Genomic DNA, 13,175 nt, shown 5'->3' with positions numbered 1-13,175 from the left:
ATACACACAGAAACACGCATAAGCAATTTTCTGCAGTGATGTATATTAAATACAGTAATTAATTTATTATTTTCTTTGGTGCAACTAGGAATATTGAGAAATCAAGATCCTAAAACCTAAACTGAATTATTTATATGCAACTTAGAAGTTTGTTACCCAGGTGATGGTGTCATCTATGTTCAGTAGAATAATTTAGTCTTACTGTAATTTGTATAGCAATGTCAGTTTGTTTAATATTCAAATATGATGCCATGCACAGCTTGAAATACTATTTTTATAATTTCCCATCAGCCATTTCTAGATGTGACTTCATATTTTTGTACATAAGATTTAATCCTCCATTATTGAGTTTTAAATGAATAATTCATATAACTCTAAACTGTACTTTAAAAAGTATAACTGTATATGCATATAACTCAACATTATATATGTTTATATATATAAATGTTTATATATAGAGAGAGAAGATAAATAGACATTTAAAAGATTTAAAGCATGTGACAAGGTCAATAAAAGTCACCCTTATCTTTGACATATATGATAACTAAAAATAACATCAACAATAAAATGATACTCAATATATATAAAATCTAAAAGCAATAACCTCTTTTTGTCATTTTCATTGCCTTTACAAGTCTGGAACATCTGGGGATTCAACTGAAGAGCTAAGAAAGCTTTGAAAAACTCTGTTCTTATTAACACCTGATTTTTGACCTTGAGGTTCTCATCTGTTCCTTTGTATGAATTCTGTGCCAGATTCAGAGTATATTTCTAATATAATACTGACTTTGACATATTCTACTATAAAAGAACATTTTAAAAATTAGTCTCTTAAAAATAAAATACATGCTCCCAAGAATGATGTTAACAGTGTTATAATGGAAGCCATGAAATTGATGCTAAGCAAATTTTTGTATTAATTCCAGCAACAAAGTGTCACTTGCTGGTAAATTATTTTAAGAAATCTACATAAGGATGAATATAAGCCCACTGCAAAAAGTTTATTGAAAATAGAATTAAAAAGTAAATTTATTTGGCACAAAATTTGTTGAAATCCATACAAAGATTTTCTCAAAACATCAATTTTCCACTATCTTTCTGAGGCCTCCCCACCATGCTATTAATTGCAATTTGGTGTTGTCAAAATCTTATCACATAAGTGGCTCATCGTTTTCTGTGGTGTTCTCTTCTACAAATGGCCAAGTTCTCAAATTGGCAGGCAAGATAAATTGTGTAGTGTGTGAAAAATTAAATAATAGTTATACTTTTAGAGATCGATCCATTCCTATTAATTGCAGTTTCAGAAGAAACTCAACAATAGTCCAGCAATGATTTTACCTTATTTTCACGTGGAATCAGACATTTCCTTGACTTTGTTCTTTTCAATTTATTCAATTTGCTAGGGTTCATTTTTAATTAATTTTCTCAAAATTGGCCTTAATACACCAAATGCAACCCCAGTATGTTCTTCCCCTGAACTATATTCTTCATTTGAATCTTTTTACATTACATAACCCTGAGGTCTAAAAGTAGCTGAGGGCAAGATCTCAATCTAAACTTAGGGATTCAGTGGTTAATTTTTGAATGAATAAATATTAAATGACTATTTAATATGGCATATGAAGATAAAACATGGTCATTCTCAAATTCTTTGCTCTGACAAGTACCTAATAAGAGGTATTATGAATTGCTCAAAGGTTGCCTGGATACAGGTAGCACACTGCTAGAAAATACTTCTGGTTATCTTCCTTTTCAGCCTCTACTTTCAGCTGCTTTATTTAAAGCTTCTTAAATATGGTAAAGCTTTCCAAATATTTATTTGAGTATAAGAAAAACTATAAAAAGTTCAAATGTATCCCTATGCTCTTAAAGAGTCCACTCTAAAGACAAAATTCCCAATCAGGTATTTTCTTCAATTTAATAATTACTTCAACTCTTTCTACATAAAACATTTCCATTACCAAATATTTATTTGTGAGTGCTACCTACATACAAGTTTTTTTTTTTTTCCTATTGGAGCATAATTCTACCACTGTGAACTCTGCTGTAATTATAGCTGTTTTTAAACTTTCTCTTCACACACACACACACACACACACACACACACTCATATTAATCAACATGCAAGAGAGTTCCAAACAGAACATTTGCAGAAACCTGAAATTTTTCAAAAGCACAGGTGTTACTATGCTTCTTTAAGGTTTCTTCCTTTCATTACTTTATAAAGTCATTTAATTTTCAAGACAAATTTGGATAGCTCAATCTCTTTGCAAGTTCTGTGGATATATGGACTTGAGTCTGAGGTTTCTATCTATGCAGAGTATACACTGATGTCACTCCAACCTATTGTCACAAATACAGATAGAAGATAAAAACATCTTCTAACCTTTGGTGTGACAGATCAAATTTCCTTTTAAAGGCAAATTTTAAAACATTTATCAGAGTATTCAAAAATTGTATATTTGGTAGTAAGTAGTATTAACAGCCATTTGTTTTTTACTACCAAATGTAAAAACATTTTTAACCATCTAGGTTCTGCTTCTTTCTGCTTCTCTCATCTTCCCATCAATAATAATTCATCACATATCATATATGAAAATAATTATGGTTAGTAGTGTAGTATGTCTGTGATTATAAATGCAAAGTATTGCTATTGAAAAATTAAAGGAAAAAAGAAAGTAGGAGGGGGGTTGATGGAAAGAGAGAAGGAGGGAAGCATGGTTGTCTAAGAAATACATGAAATCTCTCTTTGTGATAATACAAATTTTTTAAAATAAAATTAAATGTTAATCAAGCATTAAAAAATGTACTCTCCTGTGTATTTTCACAATTACTAAACCTTTACCTGGATTGCTCATTCCCAGAGAGTCTGTGGCACCTATCCTTACTTCGTTGGAGTTCTACCCAAATATCAAAAAATCTTTCTATCAATTTATTTAAGTAGCATTTAAATAACATTACACAGCTTTACTTAATTAATGTCCTAAAGCTGGCTATAATTGGTTTACAGTCCACAAGTCTTGAAAATTTGATAAGATGTGATATTTGGCCTGCTTTGTTTCTATTTGATCCTTGATATTTAGATTGTGTAACTGGCAGACTGAAGTGCTCCACAAATACTTGTTATAATAATGAACAAATAGATAAATAAAGACCTAGAAAGAAAGGTATTATAATAAGTATTTAATTTTTTGAATTAACGTGTCTGAAGAACTTTTCATTGAAAACATATCATGATTTGGTGATTCTTGTGAAAGTCAAGTTTTAAAATAATTGATATTAGGAGTAAGTATTGAAAGCAGGATAAATCAGAGAGGATAGCTAATCAAATGTGATCTTAGTTGAGAGTAGCTATCTGTAGCATAACTGGCACCACAGATGTAACCTACCATCAAGGAAGGTGGTTCCTGTGCTACTGTGTCTTTCAGTCATTAGTTACAAGTTGGACCCCCAGGGAAGTGTTGATTTACTGGGAAAGTAGTTTCCTCTTTCTATGGGAGAATGTTCTTCCAAAAACCAGGATTAGGGAGCAGAATGAAGGATGAACTTGACTGACGCAGAGTATCTGGATGGAGTATTAACACACAATACAGGCAACTCCTAAGGTCTGCTTACTTCTCATGTTAAGTTTACTCCTGTCAGATTGAATTTAAGTAGAATTTAGTATACCATAATGTTGGTAAAGCATTAGGAGAGAAAAACTTACTTGGCATAGTTTTTTTCTCCTATTACTACATTTGGTTATAACTGACACTCAGCATCATCTATTCTACAGAATCTCCAACTTGGCTGATGTTTTGCTGTTCTACTTGGATTGCTTGATACATAATCCAGACCCTTATCCCTGAGGAGTATAATCTGCCATCCATCATGATATTATCACATAATGGAAGGAAAATATTAAAGACAAAAGGTGTCTTTAAAGACAGGAAGCCATGTAGAGATAGAAAACAAGAGGAAAGAGGGGGGGAAAGAAGAAGGAAGGAAAGAAAAGAAAGAAAGGAAGGAAGGGAAGGAGGAAGGGAGAACTAGTTTAGAAATAGTTATGGCAGTACTAAAGGATGGGTCAGCCTGCCTCATAATGTAGTAGTTGTTGCACCTGCCCATTATGCCCAGAATCATTTATTTCTGAAAAGTTTCAAAATATGGTGACTACTGTTCTACCTGCATGAGTAAATGTAAGTGACCAGCTGGCAGTTGTTGGTTTATGTTTAGTATACTCTTTGGTATATATCTGTCTAAAAGAACCCCAACATGAAAACTAGTACTCATATCCTGATAAAGTATAATGGAAAAAAGCCACTTGTAGCTCAATAGGTCACTGAAATCCAGTGGTTTTCTTTCTTTCCTTTTTTTGGAAAGGTCATATTTACCTCTACTCCTTGGTTATGTGTACTCTACCTAGCAGGCAAACAGTATCAATAATGGTACTTGAAGCATGTTTTTTGTTCTAAAGAATGATAACACATTATCTCAGGATCTCATTTCCACACAGCCATGTTAGCTGTGCTTTTAGTAGACTATTTACAGTGTTTATCAGGTGTCCTATCAGGAAGTTTCTATACGATGTAGTTTGTGATACAATCTGTATCATGTACCCACACCTTTGATCAGCAAAGCTGTTATGTCAGTATCTATGCCAATAGATCTAGCACTTTGAAAATAGAAAATGGTATTGGAAAAGACACTCTGATTAGAAGGGATAGAGCCTTAAGAGTAAAAAAAAGGAAACCGTTCTAGTCAGGATGAAACATTGTTTTTGACAAGAAGCATAATATCTGATAAAATAATCTCGACATCTAGTTCTTTGTTGGTTTCCTCAAGGTATAGCACCATAGTGGAAATACAGTGTTGATCTTATTGGTGACAGGTTGGACATTCTGCAGTGGCTGTAACTGATCGAGATTGGATGAGGAGGAACATTTGCTATGGGACTGAATCTTAGCCTCAAGTTCCGACACTTTATACACTATTTTAATAAGCCCAATATGCGCTCACTGGTGCCAGGAACTGGTTGACATCTTTTGCCTGAACAATTGTGTCCTTTTTTTATGTTCCATTAATTGAATGTTCTCTTGTGGGTATTAATGTATTAATAGATTATCACACTTGATGCCAATGGGTATGTAGACTTAGATGATTCTTCTTCAGGTCTTCTTTGCTCTTCCCATGTTCCTGTATATAATAGCCAAGACATATACCACTGCCAACAACTATAAATCTAACCCTACCTTGAGTGATTTCTTTTCAAATATAGTGGATAATCAGGAACTGTGTCCAAAGTTCTGCCCAACAGGAAGATTTCCCTTCATCACAGTCCTTCAATTCTGCCCCTAAGTGAGATGTAAGGCAGATCCTGCATGTTAAACTTGTACCCACATCTTTGCATACCACATCCTTTACACAAGTTGGAACTTTTTTTCTGTCAGCTGTTTTAATGGAACTCTTTATAGGGCCATGGATAAAAGAGAGTTAAAGAGCCTAAGTCAACTTTCTGTACAGCTTTCCTGTGCTTATGAGTCTTCTTAGCCAATTCTTTTTTTTTTTTTTTTTTTTTTTTTTTTTGACAGGCAGAGTGAACAGTGAGAGAGAGAAACAGAGAGAAAGGTCTTCCTTTACCGTTGGTTCACCCCCCCAATGGCTGCTGCGGCCAGCACGCTGCAGTCGATGCACCGCCCTGATCTGAAGCCAGGAGACAGATGCCTCTCCTGGCCTCCCATGGGGGTGCAGGGCCCAAGTACTTGGGCCATCCTCCACTGCACTCCCGGGCCACAGCAGAGAGCTGGACTGGAAGAGGAACAACCGGGACAGAATCTGGTGCCCCAACTGGGACTAGAACCCGGTGTGCCAGCACCGCAGGCCGAGAATTAGCCTAGTGAGCCGCAGCACTGGCCTTAGCCAGTTCTTACATGCACTATGCCCATGGTGTGATGGATAGACGTTGGGTCTACCAAATGTATGATTTACTAGTCTTACATGCCTGTATACCAGACTGTTTATCTTGGTTTTATGAAACCTAAGTTCCATAACTTCTGCTCTGGTCTTCAACTGTCTCCTCTGGGACCAGGAGATAAACACAGCTTTCAATTATTCCTAAGGAGACTCTTCCATACTTCCTGTCCCCTCCCTCCCCTTTCTTCCTCTCCCCTCCCTTCCTTTTCTTTCCCTCTCCTCCTTTCGCTCCCTTCCTTCCTCCCCTCTGCTCCCTCTTCCCCTCTCCTCCCTTTTCCCCTTCTCTCCCTCCTCCCCTCCCTCCCCTCCTGTCTGCTCCTTTCCTCTCCTCTCTTTTCTGCTTTCCTTTTCTCATCTCTCTTGTCCTTTCTACTCTTTAGGAGAAACAGACAGAAACATGGACAGACAGGATAGCAATTCACTGGTTCATTCCCCAAATGCACCTGACAGACTGGTATGGCAGAAATTGGGAGCCAAAACTCAATCCAGGTGTCCGCATGGGTCTCAGGGATCCAGTTACTTGAATCATTGCCACTGTCATCCAGAGTCTGTATTAGCAGGAAGATGGAATCAGGAATTGAGCCCTTGTGTTCTGTTCACTAGCATCCTAACCTCTGGGTCAAATACCTGCCCCCAAATTTCTGATTAATCAGCCTGAACTTGCCATGTTTCCTTATTGGGTTGCCAATGGTATGTGTCAACATCACCTAATTACATGATTTTCATAATTATTGTTTCCTCCTTATCTTTCAAAAGCTGGAAACATTGCACCAGCTAGTAAATCTTCCCAGGATACTTCAGATGAAATGTGACAATCACACTACTATAGCACTCTATGAACTAGAAAAATTTCACTATCATTAGAATGGGAAAAATAATCAAAACAGCAGCACTCATTTCAGCAAACTAACAAGTTTAGTCCTTTTGTGATGACGTACTGACTGTCCTCTGTGTAGTAATAACACAAGTTTTCTCCTTCTGTTTGTTTTTAAGCTGTCACACTATCTAGAGAACGCATTCCTTTGGAGCTGATAACCTCATTTGTACATTTACATTGATATTCAGGTATGGATTTTATAATGGCTATCAAGAACAAATTTGAACACAGTCTTATGTTTTCATCATTTTTGGATTTATTATAAGTTTAATTTCTTTTTTTGTTTTTGTCAGGCAGAGTTAGACAGGGAGAGAGAGAGAAAGGTCTTCCTTTTCAGTTGATTCACCCAAGTGGCTGCTATGGCCGGCACGCTGCACCGATCCGAAGCCAGGAACCAGGTGCTTCCTCCTGGTCTCCTATGCGGGTGCAGGGCCCAAGCACTTGGGCTATCCTCCATTGCCTTCCCAGGCCACAGCACAGAGCTGAACTGGAAGAGGAGCAACCAGGACAGAATCCGGCACCCCAACTGGGACTAGAACCCGGGATGCTGGCACCGCAGGCGGAGGATCAGCCTAGTGAACTGCGGTTCTAATGTACAGGAAAAAAGAAAATGGGATCCTTATGACAAAGTGTTATGCTTAATTGATTTTTGTTGGTAGAAAGTATTACAGATAACTGAATAATTCATGATAATTCTGCATATAACTGTTCAGTTATTACCAAGAATATTTTCTTCCATTATGTAAATATTATGTTTTTGTGAAAGTTAAATATAAAGATTTAATATTTAGGACTTTTTGCATTCTTATTCACTCAATATACTATAGCAGCTCATTTCTCATAAAATAAAACATTTATTATTAAACTAAAGATTTTAAGTCTGAGGGATGTATTTTTGCTGGTACTTCAACATCAATGCAACGTCACTATAGTGATATACTGTCCTGATAAATCAGTTCAGAGATATCATTGTGATGATATATTATGACTCCCATATACATCATCATGGTCATCATGATGTTTTATTAATATCATATATCACCAAAATGATAGGACTTTGATGATATAGAATTTCTTGGTAAAATAGTGATGACAAAAGTCATCGCTTTTGGAGAAATGTTTTATAACTTCATTCCTGAAAAGTTTATAAATATGTCATCCTACCCTGTTCCAAAAAAAGTACTTTCAGAAATAGAAACCATCTGTGATTCTTTTGGGGCACAAAGTTGAATTCTGCAGTGCAATATGAGCAAGACTTTCTTATTAGAACATACTCTCACATAGATTAATCTGAACTTTCCCCAGTTACCCTAAATTGAAATATTTTCCTGACCTCTCAGCTAATACTAGAATTATTTGTGTTATATGAGTAAATTGAAAGAAATCTCACAATTTGTTCACAGTCCAGTGGCTGTTCTAAAGCAAGTTCTCAGTATTTGTTTCAAAGATTATAGTTTTCAGGATATTCCCAATATAGATATTTGAAAACAAAAGAAAAATAATTCTTTTATCTTAGTGAATTATCATACAATATTATTTGCTTAAAATTTTCATTAAGTAGACAATTCTTTAACAGTATTAAATTCTATATCATTTTTTTAGAATCTAGAATTTCATTTAATTCATACAATAGAATTATTTGCTGATGAATGTATTTTTGTACCAAAGACTTTTTTTAGTAACATAGTTTTGCAATGAAAAAGGTTATCTATTTTTACATTTATAATAATATTATGTAAAAACAGAAATTCAAATATATTTATTATAAATGAATTAAATAAAAAGTATGGTGTGAATAACAATGATTATTATATAATTTAGAGAATTTATTATGTAATCCATTGATTAACATTATATTGTTAAAATGAGATAGGACTCAATCAATTTAATTACTGATTTTTCACTCCTATTGGGTGGTGAGGACTTGAGAAAAGTTTTTAAATTATTTAAGCTCCTCAGAGTTTATATTTATACATGAAATAATGAAAATGATATAAATAAAAATTCCATTAGCTTTTCATTCCTTTTAAAGAATTAAAAGTCTACTTTCCTACAAAAATATGGACTCATCGCCAATAGAACTATGAACTTTGTTAATTCCCTTCCCTGAAAGCCTCCAGAAAGATTAGTAATTATGGCTGTTATCATTTTAATTTTAGTCCTTGGCAACATTCTTGCTCAGTTTTATCAGAGCTAGAGAAGTTTTTTTTTTAATGCTAATTTCAATATATCTGTATCATCATATTTTATGGGAAATAAGTTTATTTTCTATGTCTTTTTTCATATTTTTTGCCAAATCATTCTATGTGTATATTTATATCATCCAGTATAGGAATGAATACATTTACCATATTATATCATAAGTGAAATCATTGCTAAAGCCAGGAGTAAGGTGGCTCCTCTGGGTTTTCCCACGTGGGTGTGGGAGCCTGAGCAGGGCCATCCTCCACCGCTTTCCCAGGCCATAGCAGAGAGCTGGATGGGAAGTGGATCAGCCAGGACATGAATCAGAGCCCATATGAGATGCTGACACTGCAGGTGGTGCCTTTACCCACGAAGCCAACAGTGCCGGCCCCTGGATACCATATTTTTTTAAATGTGCTGGAAATCTAAGTTTGTCAAATACCACAAGTTTTAAAAAATTTTATTTAAAGGTCCTAAAACTTTAATGGCTATTGGAATACCTGAAGACAAAAGTTTTTAAAAAGCACTCTTTGTTGAAATATTTATTTTCTGGCCGGTGCTGCGGCTCACTAGGCTAATCCTCTGCCTGCAGCGCCGGCACGCCGGGTTCTAGTCCCGGTGGGGGCGCTGGATTCTGTCCCGGTTTCTCCTCTTCCAGTCCAGCTCTCTGCTATGGCCCGGGAGTGCAGTGGAGGATGACCCAGGACCTTGGGCCCCGCACCCACATGGGAGACCAGGAGGAAGCACCTGGTTCCCAGCTTCGAATTGGCGCAGCGTGTCCAGCCGCAATGCGCCGGCCATAGCGGCCACTTGGGGGGTGAACCAACGGAAAAAGGAATACCTTTCTCTCTGTCTCTCTCTCTCTCACTAACTCTGTATGTCAAAAAATAAAAAAATAATAAAAAAATCAATGTTTAAAGAAATATTTATATTATTTTCATAATACTTAGATTTGCTTAAATGTTCTCTAACTTTGAGTTAAATAATTGAGGTGCAGGAAATAAACTTTGAAATCTATATTTTTCTAACAGTTGTCATTAAAGTAAATGATTATGCTATCTCTAAATAGCATGTAGTTTAGAAAAATGTGTATTAAATATTCTTCAAGTTTTTGGATATTGCATGTTTAAGGCATAAATAATTCACTAAAAATTGCCTCATGTTTCCATGTACATATTTGTCCCGTCCCGCGGGACAGCAACTGGGGCCGAGCACCTAGAAGGAGAAATGAAAGGGACAGGAGACACAAGGATGGCAGCAAGACAGGTGCCGATCAAGCTGCGACTTTATTTTTCAACCACACACTTATATATCATGGAGGCAGGGTATCGGGAGGGGGAAGGAGGAGGGGCTTATCTTGTAGCTGCAATGCTAATGCAAGTAGGGGAAAGGTTACAAGGCCTTAAGGCACAAGGTCACACAAGATTGCGTTATCAGTACTATCAGGTCTGGCCTGTCCAGCCCTGTCTCTCAACTAAGAGGTCACATGCTGCGTGGTCCCCGACATATCCCCCTTTCTTATCAATTAAACAGAAATGGCTACCGGTTAGGCCAAGCATGATGAGTGAGCAGTGCCTGTCTTAGGAATCGACCCGGGGCTCCATCACCTCTTACCCGTCATTGGATATCCTTGCCAGTCCCCAAGGACTCCTGTCTTAGGTGGGTGAGGTTCCGGGAAGGTGCCCGTCATTGGCTTACTGCTCATTTTATTGATAGGCCTGGGGCCCTTCCTGGGCTCCCGACTGGGGCAGCAGCAGACCGAAGGGGAGAGTCAGTTGTTGGAGGGACTGTGACCTCACTGGCCAGACTTCACCGGCCAGAGAGAGAGATAACGTTTTCCATGGGATCTTCCATGGCCAGACTTTGGTAATGTATTTGAATTGGTCTGGCTGCTAAATTATCTACTTGTTGTCTGATAAAGGTCATCAGCCTATTGAGGAGACAAGGACCTATAGATACCACAACAAGCAACCCAACAATGGGGCCTAAAAGCGGTAGCAAATAGGGAAGCAGTCCATTCCATCCAGTCCAAAAGGGATTTTCAGCCATGGCACGTCGACGACGCTCCAGATCTTCTTGAAGTGTCTTGATTTTATCACGAACAATGCCGGACTTGTTAGCATAAAAACAGCATTTTTCCTGTAAAGCCAAGCAAATACCTCCCCGTTCAGCAGTAAGCAAGTCTAAGCCTCTACGATTTTGTAGAACCACTTCCGCTAGGGAATCAATTTGATCTTGAAGGTCCTGAATGGTGGTGGATAGGGTCTGCACATCATTAATAAGTTGTTGGGACAATTCTCTATATTTGTGGACCGCGATTCCTAGTCCTGTGGATCCTGTAACCATAGCTGAGGAAATTCCCAATGTGGCTAATAAAGGAATAAACTGAATAGCTCGTTTTTGTCTCCCTGCAATATAATCAAGGGAGGGGATAGGAACAGGGGTATCTCCATTGATAATCTCTATATCAGGAAAAAGTATAGCATGCATGCAATTACCGGTCCAATTTGTTGGTAAAATGGTATAAGCTAAATTATCCCTACATACAAAAACGGTGGAATTAGGGGCATAAAGAGGGTAGTTTACTGTTACATTATTTGTACAGAAAGGAGCAAGGCCTACATCGATATCGAAGGGATTGTTGTTGGGAGGTTTATAAAGGCAAGTGATATTTTCCGTTGGGACAGGAAGAACGGGAAAGGGCTGCATAGGGGGGTGGCCCAAGAAACTATTGAACTCAAGGGTATTATTAATCGGTAGAAAAATGGCAAGAGGAAGGGGGGGTCCCTGGCGTAAACAGAGCCAGCAGTCTCTTGCAAGGTTTGGGGCAGAGAGATTAAGCAGTTTATGGGTGTTGTTAAGGATATCGATGGTATTGACATCCAAGTCTTTATTTCCTCTGGAATGAACTTTAGCCAGGGGGTGGTATTGGAGGGAAGGGTAAAGGCTTTCAAATACAGTTTCGAGTACCTTTTGTGTTTTTAATTTAGTAAGGGTATCCTGAGGGCCTCCACCGTCAGACACTCCCACAGGGGCTATAGGGTACCAGCAGGCTACTTGTCCCTTAGTGGGGCAGGAGGGGGAGCTGAAGCGTGAAGAGGACAACTCTCCTCCGAACGTTCCCTCATAATCTCCTGATATAACAGCAAACAGTAAACGCTGATTTCCCTTATTACAGGTTTGATACTGTGTATAACAGGAGGAGTACACGGAGTAATGGATAGTTTTATTGCACTCTGATGGGCACTGATCCCCAGTGCGGTAAGAGTCTAGCTTAGGTTTGGGAACACAGAACCATCGGGAACCCGGGACGGTCAGATAAGCAGTTTTATCTCCGCAGTCTTGTGTAAAATGCGGCTTTTGAGCGGGAACCCGGGACGGTCAGATAAGCAGTTTTATCTCCGCAGTCTTGTGTAAAATGCGGCTTTTGAGCGTGGGAAGGATACTATTATGCCCCCTGAGCAGGTACAAGGGTGATGCTGTTGAAGGTATTTTTGAATGCCCTGAGGGTTGTCAAGCCCTGCAAAGACTGGTGGAGCCCAATGGATGGTGTAGATTGCCATCATCAGGAGAGCAAGGCTGAGGGCCATTGTATTAGGGCCCTTTGGAGGGGTTAATCAGTGAGCCCTCAGGAAATGTAGCAGGGGAGGAGAGAATAGAGAGAAGATAAGATACTCAAATAGCAACAATGGCAACAATTCCAGCAATAATAAGGAGTCCTGTAATGAGTCCCAGTAGCGTCCAGCCAGGTCGTTTCATTCCTGTGGGTATAAAGAAAAGGCGTTCTCAGGGCCAAGTACAGGCTCTGGAACAACATCATTATTTGTAGGAATTGGTGGATTAACTTGTTTAATTAATCTTTCAGGTAGCCATCTTGGTGCCGATTGTTTTTGGTCCAGGATGCAGGCTGAGCCACGTCCCCAAACAAGTACTGGATCTGGGCCGTGCCAGCTACTGGTGAGGGGGTCTCGCCACATTACCATAGGCGGAGCCGTATCAGGGGAAGGGTGCCAATGACGGTCCGCAGCTGAATGATTATTATTATCCAAGGTCAGGAAGTTTAGCACAAAGAGCGCATGATTCAATCGGTCGCGGGGAGAGGCAAAAGACAAGGAAGTGGCTTCAAGCCGAGTGAGCCAAGTTTTTAGTGTTTGATGGGCTC

General features: G+C 38.3%; 1 protein-coding gene across 1 annotated transcript; it reads right to left on the bottom strand.

The window, feature by feature from the left end:
• Positions 1-10,822: 10,822 nt before the first annotated feature.
• LOC149127708 (syncytin-1-like) lies at positions 10,823-12,603 on the bottom strand. Its single transcript, XM_089326987.1, has 2 exons — positions 12,460-12,603; positions 10,823-12,370 (listed from the first exon to the last, which is right to left on the bottom strand). Exons 1-2 carry the CDS (start codon positions 12,601-12,603, stop codon positions 10,823-10,825), a joined length of 1,692 nt encoding a protein of 563 aa, XP_089183113.1.
• Between the last annotated feature and the right edge of the window lie 572 nt (positions 12,604-13,175).

The sequence above is a fragment of the Oryctolagus cuniculus genome, chromosome 2 (assembly GCF_051225735.1).
Source record: "Oryctolagus cuniculus isolate XC-2025 breed Fujian yellow rabbit chromosome 2, ASM5122573v1, whole genome shotgun sequence".
NCBI lineage: Eukaryota > Metazoa > Chordata > Mammalia > Lagomorpha > Leporidae > Oryctolagus > Oryctolagus cuniculus.
The sequence above is the reverse complement of the archived record's forward strand: the minus strand, read 5'-3'. Positions and strand labels throughout refer to the sequence as shown.

Excerpts from the sequence above, each read along its gene's own strand:
- LOC149127708 (XM_089326987.1), bottom strand. The coding sequence starts at position 12,603 with ATGGCCCTCAGCCTTGCTCTCCTGATGATGGCAATCTACACCATCCAT. Across the intron at positions 12,371-12,459 it reads CCTGCTCAGGGGGCATAATA|CCGCATTTTACACAAGACTG; the intron begins GTATCCTTCCCA and ends CCCGCTCAAAAG.